The 14,337-nt window shown below is 46.5% G+C and overlaps 1 protein-coding gene across 3 annotated transcripts in view; it reads left to right on the forward strand.

The window, feature by feature from the left end:
• NUTF2 (nuclear transport factor 2) overlaps window positions 1-14,337 on the forward strand; it is a 36,626-nt gene that overhangs the window by 2,876 nt on the left and 19,413 nt on the right. For all 3 annotated transcript variants that reach the window (XM_075940537.1, XM_075940535.1, XM_075940536.1), the window contains exon 2: window positions 13,584-13,708. In XM_075940537.1, coding sequence (XP_075796652.1) covers window positions 13,610-13,708 — 99 coding nt within the window. In that variant the 5' untranslated portion in view covers window positions 13,584-13,609. The remainder of the gene's footprint in view (window positions 1-13,583; window positions 13,709-14,337) is intronic.

A 14,337-nucleotide genomic window follows, 5' to 3' on the forward strand; every position in this document is an offset into this window, starting at 1 on the left:
ATGGTGGTTTTTTTTCCCCAACAACTTTCCCCCGGTGTTCTGCATTTTAAAAAAAAAATTGTGTTTGGTGTTCCGTGGTCCTAAAAAGTTTAAGAAACACTGCTATAGGTAGCACTAAGGTCTGGATGTATGGAGGGGGGAGGCTTGACTGGCCAGCTCTGCCCCTTCCATCCACTTGGTTGCCCCCCCGTCTTTGCACTGTACACCTATGTTGTAAGGAGACAGGTCTACTGTTTTGCAGATGTGAAGTACCAAGTGCCATCAGATCTGTAAATTGAATTGACACGCTTTTTGCGTAATTTCAACTTCAGGTGTTTGCAGTAATTTTGGGGCAGGGAGCATGCCACGATTATGGCAAGTGGCCAAGAGCTGCACTTTTCTATGGAGGGGATGTGGGTCTGGGATGGAGACTGGGTGCAGAAGGGAGCTTGGGGAAGTAGATTGGGATGCAGAAGGAGGTGTGGGGTATGAGAGGGAATTTGGGTGGGGTGAGGGTTGTGTGACTTGGGGTAGAGGACTAGGGTGCAGGGAGCAGATGCAGGGTCTGAGGGAGAGTTTGGTGCAGGAGGGGACTCTGACCTGGGGGAGGGCTATAGGAATGGGTGCAGGGTCTGGGAAGGAGTTGTCACCAGGGATAGAGGTGCAGAGGGTTTGGGTTATGAGCTGGGGCAGGGAGTTGGAGCATGGTGCCAGGTGCAGGCTCTGATTTACCCTAGGCAGCTCCCAGCCAGCAGCCAAATGGGACCGTGTTGCAGACTCCCTGCCTGCTGGGCTCTGCACGCTGCTCAAAGCTGCTGGTTGCTGGGGCCATGTGCATCTCTGTGCAGCGCATCATGGGTGGGGAAGGAGAGGCAAGGCTCCGTGATCTGCAAGCACAGCCCAGCTGGTATCTGGCCAATGACAGCTGTGAGGATTGTGCTGGGGGAGGGGCAGCACAGGGAGCCCTCCCATTCCAGAGGGTGCATACCGTGTAGAGAGACGCAGGTAGGAATAAGAAGTAGGAATAAGAAGTAGGAATAAGAGCCTCCGGAAAAGGGCGCTTTTTCCGGAGGATCGGGGCCAGTGTAGACGCTCTTTTCCGGCTTTTCTAAAAGCCGGAAAAAAGCGGCGGACATTTTTATTTAAATGCCGCGGGGGATATTTAAATCCCCCGCGGATTTCCCTACTACGATAGCTGAAATTAACATGCCCCTTCTGGAAAAGGGGCCAGTGTAGACGTAGCCTTAAAGTCAAACTTCAAAACTAGTATATGAGCAAGTGCTGGTGGACAAGAGAACTCTGCAGATTCTAGCGAGGAGAGCACTCGCTAGCGCTAAATAGTAACATTGTCTCCCCAAACCAAAGAATTAGATCCGTGAGGGGCAACCTAGGCTAGTGAGTGGGCTGCATGAGTGGCCATCATTCACCTGGGTGGGCTGCAGGATTGTCCTAACCAAGACAGTTGCCTGGGATAGGGTAGTTTTGCTAACACTGCTTGTGTCCTAGAATTTTTGGGCAATGCTTTGGTTGGATGCAGCTTGAGTGCACGGCTTTCACTATGTTGTGTGCAATCAGCATGCACCTCACTTTGCATGCCCTTTAGGTGTGTGTCACTTTTGTAATTCCGGTAGGGAAAAAATTACATGGACAAAACCAGCAGAATCTGGCAACCCTGTACATGCGCAATAGTAAACAAAATGTCGTGTGGGCCACATGTGGCCTTCCTTGTCACAGGTTGCCCACCGAGGAGGTAAATTCTGGTTCCTTGTTTTATTCTTTCGTAGCCATATTCTCTGTCTCACAGATGAATGATTCAAATGTGAATGCAGATGGCTGTTCATATCTTACAATGTAAGTGTGCATTATGCGGAGAGCTGTCTCGGTACTGGAGATAAAACAAACACGTTAGGAGGAGACTGTAACCATACCTCATTCGTGAGTACAAAGCTACCCACAGCTGCCCATAGCAACAGGACCTTCTTCTGTAGGGGCTTAGATGGGAGCCAGCATCCAGAGCCAAGAGAATGAGTTGTTAGGCTTTCTCCTTTACTGTACCTGTGACGGGGGCCATTCCTGTCTGACAACTATGACATGAAGACCAAAATGTTTTCAGATATTGGAGTTGGCAGAGTTTATTTATACATTTTGAAGAAAAGCATCTTCAGAAATAGCTTACCAGCTTTTGGCAGAGCTGTCTCTTTTAAAGCAAGTTTTTCCTTGTACCCTCTTGCTCACTGCTGAACTGCAAACCTCCATTTCTGGGTGTGCCCTTGAAGATGTAATCTGGATTGGAATCTTATGCAATTGTAAGATCTGAATTGTGAAAAGAGATTAATGGTTTAGCATGTTGGTAGTAGTCAAATATTGCATCAGATCCAGGGTAGCTAACCAGTTTTATCTGAGTCAGTTTTCCCTATTTGTATCCAAGTTGTTCTATGGATGACTAGATTCAGTAGTAGTTCAGTTAAAATAAAATATTAATTGGACCTGCACGTTTGTGGTTCAGAGCTGAGCCTGATACTTTAATCACACAGATAATTATCTCTTCCTAAAAAAGAGAATCTGCTAAAAAAAAGCCCCTTTAAACGTCCATCAGTGGTAGATGTCTAACTATTTCTTGGTCATTAGTAGTCAGGGGACTAGAGAACTATCATCCACTGCCAGAAACTTGGAGTGGACAGGAGGCATTGGCCATTCCGCTTGTTCCTTCTGAAGCATTTGGCATTGACCACTGTTAGAAGAAAGGATCTGGGGTCAATGGACCACTGGCCTGAGCTGACACGGCCGTTCTTTTGTCCTTTGTAAATCAAGATTTCTTTCTGTTTTCCATAATGGTTGGATTACTGGAGCAGAATGAAGAGAAATCTGCCGGTTAAACTCACTGGAACCCCATTCGCAGCCGATAGCCCTCTGGCAGTGGAGCCAGCAGCTGCCGGACCTGGGAGAAGGGCGGAGCCCATGGGGTGGAGCAGTGACCCTTCCCTCCCTACCACGGCATCCCCTAAAACCGTGGTGTCCAACACACTAGCTGCTAGTCACGCGTGGTTATTTGGCCAGTTGAGTGTGGCTTGTGTGCTGTTGCCGTAGCCTCTATAGTAGCTACTGCTTCAGAACTGGTTGGACTCCACAGCCCTAAATGTTTAACCGTGGACCCCACGGAATTTTGATTGGTTACACGGGTAGTGTTTTTCTATATTTTTTTGCATCCTTATTATAAACTGTGCTTAAGGCTGTGGCTTTCATCTGCATGCAGGATGCTTGCTCAGATCAATACGTGCTGAAACCAGAAGGAAATCACTTGAGTTCACTTAGGGTGGACTTCTTTCCGAATTTGTAATGAGGGTTTCTGGTTTTAAATGACAAAACTCAATAGGTCATATTTCATGTGTATGTCTAACACAAACCATGTTTCACCAGACTAATTTTGATATTTGAAATGTCATAAATTTAACTATAAACTTAACTGTATGCTATTTTATTCTATAGTGTTCTCACTTCTGGACTGCATACAGTTTTATTAGTTAGCACTGAACCCTGCTTACTTGTTTAGGCTAACTCAGTGGTCTCCAAACTTTGGGGCATGGCCTTCCCCCACCAGAGACATGAAGAAATGTTTGGGATGGGGGCAGGGCACGGCAGGGGCTGGTTCTAGCTCCAGAGCAGCTCTAGCCCCCACCCAGCTTTACGCTCATTCCCTCTGCACCCCGCAGGCCAGCTCCACCTATAGCCCCAGTTTGTCTTGCATTCCCAGCTCTGTTTTCTTTTCAATTGTTTCTGAATTTGACATTCCTGAGTAGCATAGCAGGAAAACAATGCTACCGCTTATTTTTCTCTCTCCCTCATTTCGCTTCATGATCTTGTAAGACTGGTCTGAACTTAAGAAATTGTATTGGCGTAACTTTTAGTAAGTTGTGTGTTTCGTTGGTATGCCAGTGAAGGCCCTAGTGTAGACTGTGGTTACACCACTCTAGCTTATTTTGTTTCACTAAACTAGAATAAGTTGTCTTTGTACAATTCTGTCCACCCTGAGTGGGGGTGCCACTTAAAGCAGCAAATCTTGTGTAGTTAGGGCCTAAGTTTCCTGCTACTTTACTACTGGTCTTATTTGTGTTCATCTTGGAGCTCTGTGCCTGTTGGATTTGTATAGCAGAAATGAGGCAAAAGCAGCTGAGCATTGGGGGGGGGGGGGGGGGGGGTCAGGATCATGCAAGATAAGAGAATTGGGGGCAAATGCTTCAGATTTGGGGAATTCAGAGCAAGGCAACATCTGGCATAGGGATGTAAAATCCGTTTAATTGGTTAACTGCTGCAGACAGAGGCTGTTCCGGATTGGCCGAAGCAGCCCTGTGACAGAGGCTATGCCAAGCCAGCCAGAGCAGCCTCTGTCCCTGGTGGGCCTGGTGCGGCTGGAGCAGCCCTCTGCCCGCTGTAGACAGGGAGCTGCTCCAGCCCCCACCAATTAACCGGAACTGGTGAGCATCACCCACTAAGGTTAACCTTTCACACCCCTACTCTGGCAGGTACTGGTGTGATATTTGGGTAGTCCAGTTACTGCTACGTTAAATTACCCAAGTCCTCACCCGCAGAGGTTGCAGTATATTTAGCTGAGGCTGGGTGAATGGTCATATCATGGACAGAAATAAGATCAGGTCATCTTGAACTAGGGCCAAATGTAGAGTTGCTGACTGAGTGTACATACACCCTCATGTTTTCTTTTTTTTCCTAGTGTGATCTGAGAAGAAAGCTGCTTGCTCTGGTACAAGCAGTGAACTTCATTATCTGTTACCATCTTGTTGTATTTGCATGTTCTTACATGGCACAGAAATTCTCCGAATGGTCCTTTCTGGCCGTAAAATCTATTCTGATAATCTGATCTCCTGTACGGGTTGTAGTATTTTACCTAGTCACTCCTGCATCAAGCTCATAATGGCTGAGCTGAGTGTGATATGTGTGTGGATTTGTGGCATATATCTGTGTGTGTGATTGGATAGTTCTGTTCCTCGGGAAGGGAGGTCAATGTTCCAGGGCTCTGATTTTCCTCTCGACTGCCCTGCTGCCACCAGTGGCTCTGCTTTTCCCACCAGTGGCTCTGCACTCTCCCCCTGGAGAAACTCTGGCTCTGCCTCCTGGAGCTAAGGGCTTTTCATGGTGACTCTGCTGTTGCCCCACCCTTCCAGCTGCTCTGATGGATGCCGAGTTAACTCCTCGTGACCAAGGGCTCCATGCTCCACCCCATGGCTCTGCTGCCTCCTGGGGTCTGCTCTCTCGGCCTCTTAGTCTGGATGCGCTCTTGGTCCCAGACTATCCCGTGACTGCTCCCAGTGGGGTCAGCCCAATGATACTGGACTATGGAACTCTGGATTATGGAGTCTCAACCTCTACTTGAAAGTTAAGTGAAATATATCATTGCAACAACCTGCTGCTTCTGGGATAGTACGTACCTTGGATTTCTCCTGTTCTGGGAGGAGTTATTCTCCAGAACCAATTCCTTTTGTTCTTGTCATAAATACTTTCCTTTTATTCTCTTCACTTTTAAGAATAAAATATTTCAAAGATTGGAGTTAAAGAGTGGAGGTGGGGAATGGAGCAGTCCCTGTCTGTGGTGGGCCCCCCGGGGCTGGAGCAGCCCCTTACCCATGTGAAAATATACAGAGTAAATTTCTTAAGTTCTCGAGCAACATTTTTCTTATTCTACCCATCTGTAAATTTTGAGCATTATTGTTGGAAATATTTGTGTCGCTGTGTGTGAAATTGATCTTTACTTACCAATAAAAATAGAATCCTTCCAAGCCTACGTACCCCATATCAAGTATTTTGTGGGGTCTAAATGTGTTCTCTTAGCTTGTAAGGTGAAGGAAGAATGTGACACAGTTCCATCATTTCTTGAAGTTGACAAATCTCAGGTCTTCACAGTCAAATGTTAGCTCCACCTTTGCTCTAGCATTGTTGAAGGTCCTTGAAAATGATTTATATATATTTTTTTAAGTGAGATGCTACATAGTCTTGTGGCTGTGTCTTGGCGAAAATGAGCAGGTAGCCAAATCCTTGCCACGGAGAGGTAAGTTTCTAAACTGCTTAGCTTCTGATGATCATATGTGGGGGAAAAGCATCTAAGAAGGCTTTCTGTATGCCTGCATCAGGACTGTGGCTAGCAGCTCGTTTCTACATAGTCTTCTAATGTGTGCGGTTTATTTGGCGAACAGTCTGTACGCCAAAATGTTCATGTGGTTTATTTGCCAGCAAGCCATAAGTAAAAATTGTCACTCACTGATTTCTCTATCAAGCCTGCTAACTTGTGGCTGAAGTTGGGCGTATCCTGTGTAGCTGATACAGAGGCAGCAGGGCTGGGGGAGGGGGGGGAAAGGGAGGCAGCTTGGTGGAATCAAGTGCTCATGGGGAGCTGTCTCTCAAGATAGCTCCCCATAAGCACTGTCTCCTGCCTGTCCCCCACGCTGTTGCCTCTATTAGAGCTACTTCACGGGCACTGGCTCCTGCCTCCCCCACCCACCTCTGATACAGAGGCAGCAAGGGGTATGTATGTGTGTAGTCATTTGGATTAACTGATGAGCCCAGGCTTATTGCTTAATCGTTTAAACAATTATACGCTAACATCCCTAGACCATAGGTCAGGTGTTTCAGTGATTCCATACACTCCCTTTAAAATATGCATCTTATTTTATTGTGAGCTTGTCTCACTGTATTTCATTGTCTTTGCTAGATTAGAGAGCGTGCAAGTATCAGAAATCTCCCGGTGTACTTTTATACTAAGATCAAATCGTGTCTTCATCTTTTGGACAAACAAAATGGATGGTGGATCTACACTTTCTTGCTGTAAGGCAGGTTTTCCAGACCTCAGATAATTCTTGTACCATTCTTCTGAATCCTTGCTAATTCTTCATTCAGTCCATTTTTTGGCTTCTCCTTCCTAAGGAAGTTCTTAATTCTCTTTCCTCCCAGTGTTGCCATTTTTGAAAGTGCTTTAGAAAAAAGGCTTTTTGGAAAGAGCGTCCAGACTGCCTGGGTGCTCTTTTTTGAAAAAGTGGCTTGCTTTTTCAAAAGAAGTGGTTGTAGTCTAGCTGCTCTCTTTCAAAAGAGACTTTTTCAAAAGATTCCTTTTGGAAAAGCCTCTTTTGAAAAAAGTCTGTAGTCTAGACCTAGCCAGAGTGTTGTGTTGTGTTGTTGTTGTTGTTTTTAATAGAATAGAGGGTTTCCCAGGCCCATAGAAAGGCCTAAAAAGTCAGAGGTGGTGTACCAGCAGGCAATCCTTAGAACTTCTGGGATGTTGTTTTTGTTGGACTGATGTGCTGATAAGGTTCCAGTTAGTACTGTTCTTCAAATGATTTGCTTAATAAGTATTTGTGCATAATAGAAAGTTCCTTTATTCTTAAAGAATGTTTGCTTTGGGCAATATATTGAAAACCTGAAATAGTCCTTTCCTAGTTGCAGTGTTTATATCTGTGGTTATTCTGGTGACATGAATCAGTTCCATAAACAGAACTCTGTAGCTGGTTGAGGAAATGGTGCCATCTAACTTTCTAGGACTAACTCTCTGTTCATCACTTGTGGTATTACTCCTGAGCAGTTTTCCAGGCTGCAGAAGTGGCTTTTTCGAGAGCAGTACTTGGAGTATTTCATTTTAGGCTGCTTGATTCAGAGGAGGCCAATGAAGAAATAAAGGACTAGCTAAAATTCTGCTCTGACAACATTTTGCTTCATTTGGCTTTGGTGACTGTCTTTGATTCTGCACTTGGGCAAGTTTTGCTGTTGACTGTCTCTGGATTCAATCTAAATGTTCAACTATTCCGCTCTTCTGGGATCTAGTATTCATTAATAATTGATGTTAAGTGCCTCCACATTGTTTAAATCTAATTGCTAGCCTGGCTTAGTATTTCAGGCAATATTGTAGGATTTTTTTTTATTGCTGAAGGGTTTCTCTAGCATAGTCTGAAAAGAAAAAAATGACCATTAAATATTCTGAGGTCCTCTACATTTCCTGCAGGAATGAGACGGTAGAGTCTATTTTTTGTCTGTGCTTTGATATGCAGATGAAACAGTATTACTGGTCAGAATGTACAAATTGGTCTCTCCTCAAACCCCAAAGATCCCTCGTAGGCTAGCTCAAACTCTTGCAGGTTCTGGAATTACCTGTATGTAGGAGAATATTTACTTGCTTCTTTCCCAAACCCGAAGAAAAGTTCTGTGTAGCTTGTACAGGTTGAACCTCTCTAGTCCAGAACTCTCTGGTCCGGAAACATGTCATCCAGAATGATGTTAGTCGGATGTCCACTTTTCAAGAGTGTGTCCAGGTTTCCCGTGGTCCCATAAAGCTTGTCTGCAGCCACCAGGCCTGGCTCTCAGTGTTCTGTACTGTTGTTTAGCTCTAATTTACCTCTAAATGTCATCTAATAGCCCATTAAGCAAGTGTCGGTGATGCTGCTAGACAATATTGACCTCCTATGGTCCAGAACATTCTCTTGTACAGAACCGGTTGGGTCCTGAGGGTGCCAGACTAGAGAGGTTCAACCTGTGCCTTCCACCAACAGAAGTTGGTCCAATAAAAGAGATTACCTCACCCGCCTTGTCTTTTTTTTCCAAGTGACAAGTCTGAATACAATGGTAGTCATGCAGCCTGAACAGAAAGAAGGGGTCAGTGTGTAGAATGAGTAGAATGTAAGAGGCTGGTTTCTAGAACCAAAGTATGGTAAATGAGTAGATGTAAATCCCCCAGATTTGAGTGATACTGGAGGAAAGACTGCTCCAAGAGCTCAGGGTAACATCTTTATTTAGCCTGACCCTTTCTTTGCTGTAATCTACCACTTCTCTCCAGGAAGAGAACGTACCACAGTTAGCCTGACATCCTAGAAATGTTATTTATAGGTACTGTGCTGCAGGACAGTTAAAATATGCCAACTCCCCCCTCCCCTCCTGTCCCACACTGGTGTAAGCAAGGTTTTGTAGAGCTGGCATGGCCTCCTCACAGAGAATGCTCTGCTAGCAGCTGCTGCTTTGACATGGCTGGGCAGTTGGAAATGAAGAAGGCGGGGAAGTCCCGAGCCATGTAGGGTTGTACAGGTTAAATGCAAACCCTTCCACTTCACTTGGAGCCAAATGGATGTTCCTTGGCTCCCTGAGAGGGAGTATCGAGAAGTGGGCTGCTGTATTTTCCAGTGCCTGCCGTTTCTGGATAGATTAACAGGGTAACCCTGAGCAGATTGCTGTGGTTTAGTCTTGAGTGTAAAAGTTTGGATAATGTGAGGAAGGTAGAAAGAAATGGTCTCTGGGCTTGGCTGTGATGAGGATGGGGGAGCTGCACCCCACAGCAGCCAGAGCTCAAATAATACCCCTAGATGGTAGAGTCCAGTAACTAATAGCTGAGACCCTCAAAAGGACAGAGAATCTTTATCACTTCTTTCTTCCCCCTCTCTTCGCCCGATGGAGTATTGGCCACCGATTCCTCAGCCACGCTCCATGCTCCTGAATGTTAGGTGAGATGTTGCACAGAGCTGGCAGGACTGCATGGAAGAAGCAGCTGGGTGCTGGCATTTTGAAAACACTACTGCTTATGCCTGTGCCCTAGCCCTTCTAGGGTCTCCATGTGATTGTTAACCCGAAGAGCACCACAGAAGAGACTCCTCAGGTCAGAGCAAGTAACCCCCAAACCTGTCTTGGGGTGTTTCGAAATCCCTGCCAGCGGTGAGTGCTTTTCTCGCTGTATTTGGCCTTCATCTGGGAGAGACCTACATCCAAAGCACGATCTCTGGCACACATTACTCCCTATATCCTCCAGAGTGCCAGTGAGGGATAATGACCTAACTAAAGTAGGCCGACCAAGTGTTTGTCTCCTCTGGTTAGCTCTCTGCACCCACAGAAGCAGGCAGCTCTGACTGAATCTACTCCGTTCTAGGCCCAAAGTCATGACAATTCATCACCACAGAAGAGCTTGCGTTGAGCATTGAACAGAGACCACTCAAATGAACCATTTAACCTAGTTATAAGGACAGTTTAGAGGATAATGCGGTTATAAGACACACGGCAAAGATTTTTCATGAACAAGTCATGCCAAACCAACCTATTTTCTGTCTTTGGCAGGTTACTGGCCTAGTGGATGGGGGGGGGAAGCAAAGCTGTGGTGTATCCTGATTTTAGTAAGGCTTTTGAGGCACTCCCTTGTGACATTCTCATAAGCAAACTAGGGAAATACAGGCTACTTGACAGTAAAGTGGTTGAAAGACGGTACTCAAATCTGGCTTGCTGTCAGACTGAGAAGGCGCATCTAGTAGTGTTTCAGACTAAGGGTTGCCACCAAGTCCTGGGTGGTGGAATATCAGGTGCTGGGGCTCGTTGCTGCAGGGGGATCAGGTGAGCGGTGGAGGCACTAAGGCAGCTCCCTGCCTGTCCTAGCACTGTAGACTGTGCTGTGCCCCAGAAGCAGCCGACAGCAGGCCCGGATCCTAGGAGGGGTGGGGGGATGCGCACAGGGCTCTGTGCACTCGCACTGCCCCTGCCCCTAGCATTAGCTCTGCACTTCCACTGGCTGGGAGCCTGCTGCCGGCTGCTTCTGGGGGCAGTAGGGTCTGTGGTGCCTGGAGAAGCAGGAAGCTGCCTTAGCCCCCTTGCTACACCACTGACTGAGAGCTGTTCAAAGTAAGCCCTTCCTGACGCCCGCTCCCCAAAGCTGGAGCCTCCTCCTTCGCCCGAAGCTCTCCTCCTCAGTCCCACCCCATAGCCCATGCTCTAGTCAAATTATGTTGGGTCGTAATTTTCTTCAACAATTTTCTTCAAAATTTTTTTGAAAACCACTGTAGTAGGGGCTTGCTGGGATCTGACCTGGGTCCAGTACCACTCAGTGTTCTCACTGCAGCATGGAGAATGGAGTGCAGATGAACATTTGTAAAGATCACCAAATGAGGTGGGCTCGCATGCTCTGTGGACAACGTGATTCGAATTCAAACTGACCTTGAGAAATTGGAGACTTTTTGTCTGAAATCAACAAATTTAGTACACAGTAGTGAGGCTTTATGTACACACGCACTTGGGTGGGCAATACTTTTGCTGGTTAGAGGTGTGAAGAAACATACCTGTGACCAATGTAAGTTTCTCCAACAAGTGCTGGTGTGGACAGCACTGAGAGCATCTCCTGCTGACATAGAGACACAGCTACAGCTGTAAGGTCCCTAGCATAGACCCAGCCTTACAAAATTGGGAATATGTGGCCAGCTGGTAGTACTGCTGAGGAGGTTCTGGGTGTTACAGTGGGTTGCAAATTGAACATCAGGGTAATGCAGATGTGAAAAAAGCTAATATTATTCTGAGGTGTATGAACAATAATGTATTACGTAATATACAGGAGGACAGTGCCCTTCTCTGCTTGGAACTGATGAGGCTGCCACTGGAGTAGCATCCAGTTAAGGCTTTAGGAAAGATGTGGGCAAATTGAAGAGAGTCTGGAGGAAAGCAACAAGTATTAAAAGGCTTAGAAAACTTGGCCTGCAAGGAAAGGTTAAGCGTATATTTGGTCTTGAGAGAGACTGAGAAGGGGACCTGATAAGTCTTCAAATACATTGACGACTGATCATTTGTTTTCCATGTCCACTAAAGGTAGGACAAAAAGTGATGGGCTTAATCTTCGGCAAGGGAGATTTAGATTAGATACTAGGAAAAAAATATTCCAACTGGAATAGACTTGTGAGGGAGATGATGGAATCACCATCATTAGAGATTTTAAAGAACAGGTTGGATAAACCTGTCAGGGATGGCTTAGGTTTACTTGCTCCTGCTTCAGGACAGGACTTGATGACCTGGTAAGGTCCCTTTCAGCACTACATTTCTATGATTTTTATGACCCATTCACCAATTTCATCATCTTTTTGTGTGTGTATTTTTGTGCATCTGAAGCTGGTCAGATATTAGCACAGAATGTAAAACATTTTACATTTAATAGAGAATGTATCGGATACAATACGCTGTTCAGTCTCAACCATAGTGACAGCACCTTCTCCCTAGTACAGGCTGCAGGGACTGTCCCATTTGAAGCCTAGATTGAAAACACACCATTTCCGTTCCTTTTGGGCTGAGACTTTCCGGCCAAGCCTTTTGTAAATCTTCAAGAGCAGCGGCCTCCATCTAGGCGTGCATTCGGAAAGTAGGGGTTACAAGTTTCTTAGCTAAGAGCAAACAGAGATTGCAGCAGTGTTTTGCAAATGGCTTGCCCTTAAATTGATACTGCTGGACGTGTGAGGTCTGAGAGAAGAGTTCATTTAGAAATTGCCAGTGTTCAGATAAGCTAATCTTTTTAGCTGCAGCTGCAGACGGTGTTGGCGGATGGGTGCCAGTGCATCTCTTAATGTTCATACCTGCTACTAGCTTTGCACTGGAATGATTGTAAACAGGCAGCTGTGGGTTTCTTTGCATATCTTACAAATTGCTGCAGGCTTAGACCTCTGACTGTTCATGTGGCAGGTCCCACTCTGCTTTGTCCCTTACTCCTGGGAGTATGCACTGTCAGGGCAGTGAGTGGGAGCCAGCCCCAAAATGTCCCCACAGCTTCCTGGGGATCCCTTATTCCTGCCTTCTGGGTGCAACATGGGAAGGGATAAGGGATCCTCGGGGACTGCTGGAGCAGACTGCACCCCGAGCGTAGGGATCCACTTCACTGCTCTGCAGCTGGCCGCAGGCGGGAGGGGGGAGGGATAGAGAATAAGACCGAGACTATCTTATTGTCGCTATACAAATCCATGGGACGCCCACATTTTGAATCCTGCATGCAGATGTGGTCGCCTGATCTCAAAAATGGTATCTTGGCATTGGAAACTTCAGAGAAGAGCAACAAAAATGATGAGGGATCTGGAACAGCTGCCATATGAGGAGAAATTAATAAGGCTGGGACTCTTCAGCTTGAAAGAGACAGCTAAGGGAGATACGACAGAGGTCTATCCAAATCCTGGCTGGTGCAGAGACACTGAATAAAGCAGTGTTATTTACTCCTTTCCATAACACAAGAACTAGGGGTCACCCAATGAAATGAATAGGGAGCAGATTTCAAACAAACATAAGGAAGTATTTCTTCATACAACACACTGTCAACCTGTGGAACTCCTTGCCAGAGTTCCTGTGAAGGCCAGGACTTTAACAGAATTCAACAAGAGAACCAGGTCAATTCTTGAAGGTTAGGTTGTTAGCCAGGATAGGTAGGAATGGTCCCCATGGCCTCTGTTTAGAAAGCTGGGAATGGGTGACAGGGAGGGATCACTTGATGACCTTTCTGGGGCTCCTGTCAGAAAGCAGGGCACTGGGTTACAAGGACCTTTGATCTGACCCTGTATAGCTGTTCTTATGTAGGAGTCAGACCAGGAGATTGGGGGAGCAGGTGAAGAGGGGCTTGGAGGAGGTGAGAGGTACAGGAGTCAGGGCAGAGGTGTAGGGTGTATGAGTCAGGGCAGGAAGCTGGGAGGTGTGTGGCTGGTCTCCGGGTGGGCTGGGGGCAACTTGAGGCTGGGCTGGTCAGTTGGCAGCTGCCCCTCCCCCTCCAACCCGGGGCTTGAGCACTTGCTGCCCCCCTGTGGTCATTCTGGCATATAATGGTCTTTCTGACTTTCTTTTTACAGTCACTGGCTCTGGCTGAGGATTCAGAATGGGAGACAAGCCTATTTGGGAGCAGATTGGATCCAGTTTTGTACAACATTACTACCAGTTATTTGATACAGACAGGACCCATTTAGGATCCATATATGTAAGTACCCAGTGAAGCGGGGGTGGGGAGGTGGGTTCTCATAACCCTTATCAGATTCCATTGACGATTTATCTTAAACTTTCACCCTGGAGGAGCTGATTTCTCTCTTCTTCCCCCCCTCCCCCCCCCCAAATCCAAAAAGTTGGTCATCTCAGTCCCACTTCCTGGATAATTTATTCCTGGTCCCTCTCACTTCTAGCTCTTCTTAGCTTTGCCTGCATCTTCCAGACAGCTGCGCTCATAACACCTGCTGGGGGTTGGTTGTGATGGCACCATATGATGCAGCCTCTGTGTAAAAGCCACATGCTTGTCCTACTTAGAGGAGTAAATTGAATTAGGTAAATTTGAGAACTTGAGGATGGAGCTGGACTAAAATGAGGTTCAGTGTCTATACACCCCAGACTGTGCTGGGAGCAGGACAGGAGCTGGGTTTTTTTGTTGTTGTGGGAAAGGTAAAGGAGCACTTCATGACCTCAGGACAATCCTTCAACCAGCATTATGCCTGAATGTCCTAGTCATGTTAATTTTCCACTCAAGCACAGAATGGGGTCATGTCCGAGGTCTAGCAACTCCACTCTCTTGCCTTCCATGACTCCCTTTGCCCATAACCTGGGGTCAGGGGAGCTCCC

This window comes from Pelodiscus sinensis, chromosome 12, assembly GCF_049634645.1.
Source record: "Pelodiscus sinensis isolate JC-2024 chromosome 12, ASM4963464v1, whole genome shotgun sequence".
Lineage (NCBI taxonomy): Eukaryota > Metazoa > Chordata > Testudines > Trionychidae > Pelodiscus > Pelodiscus sinensis.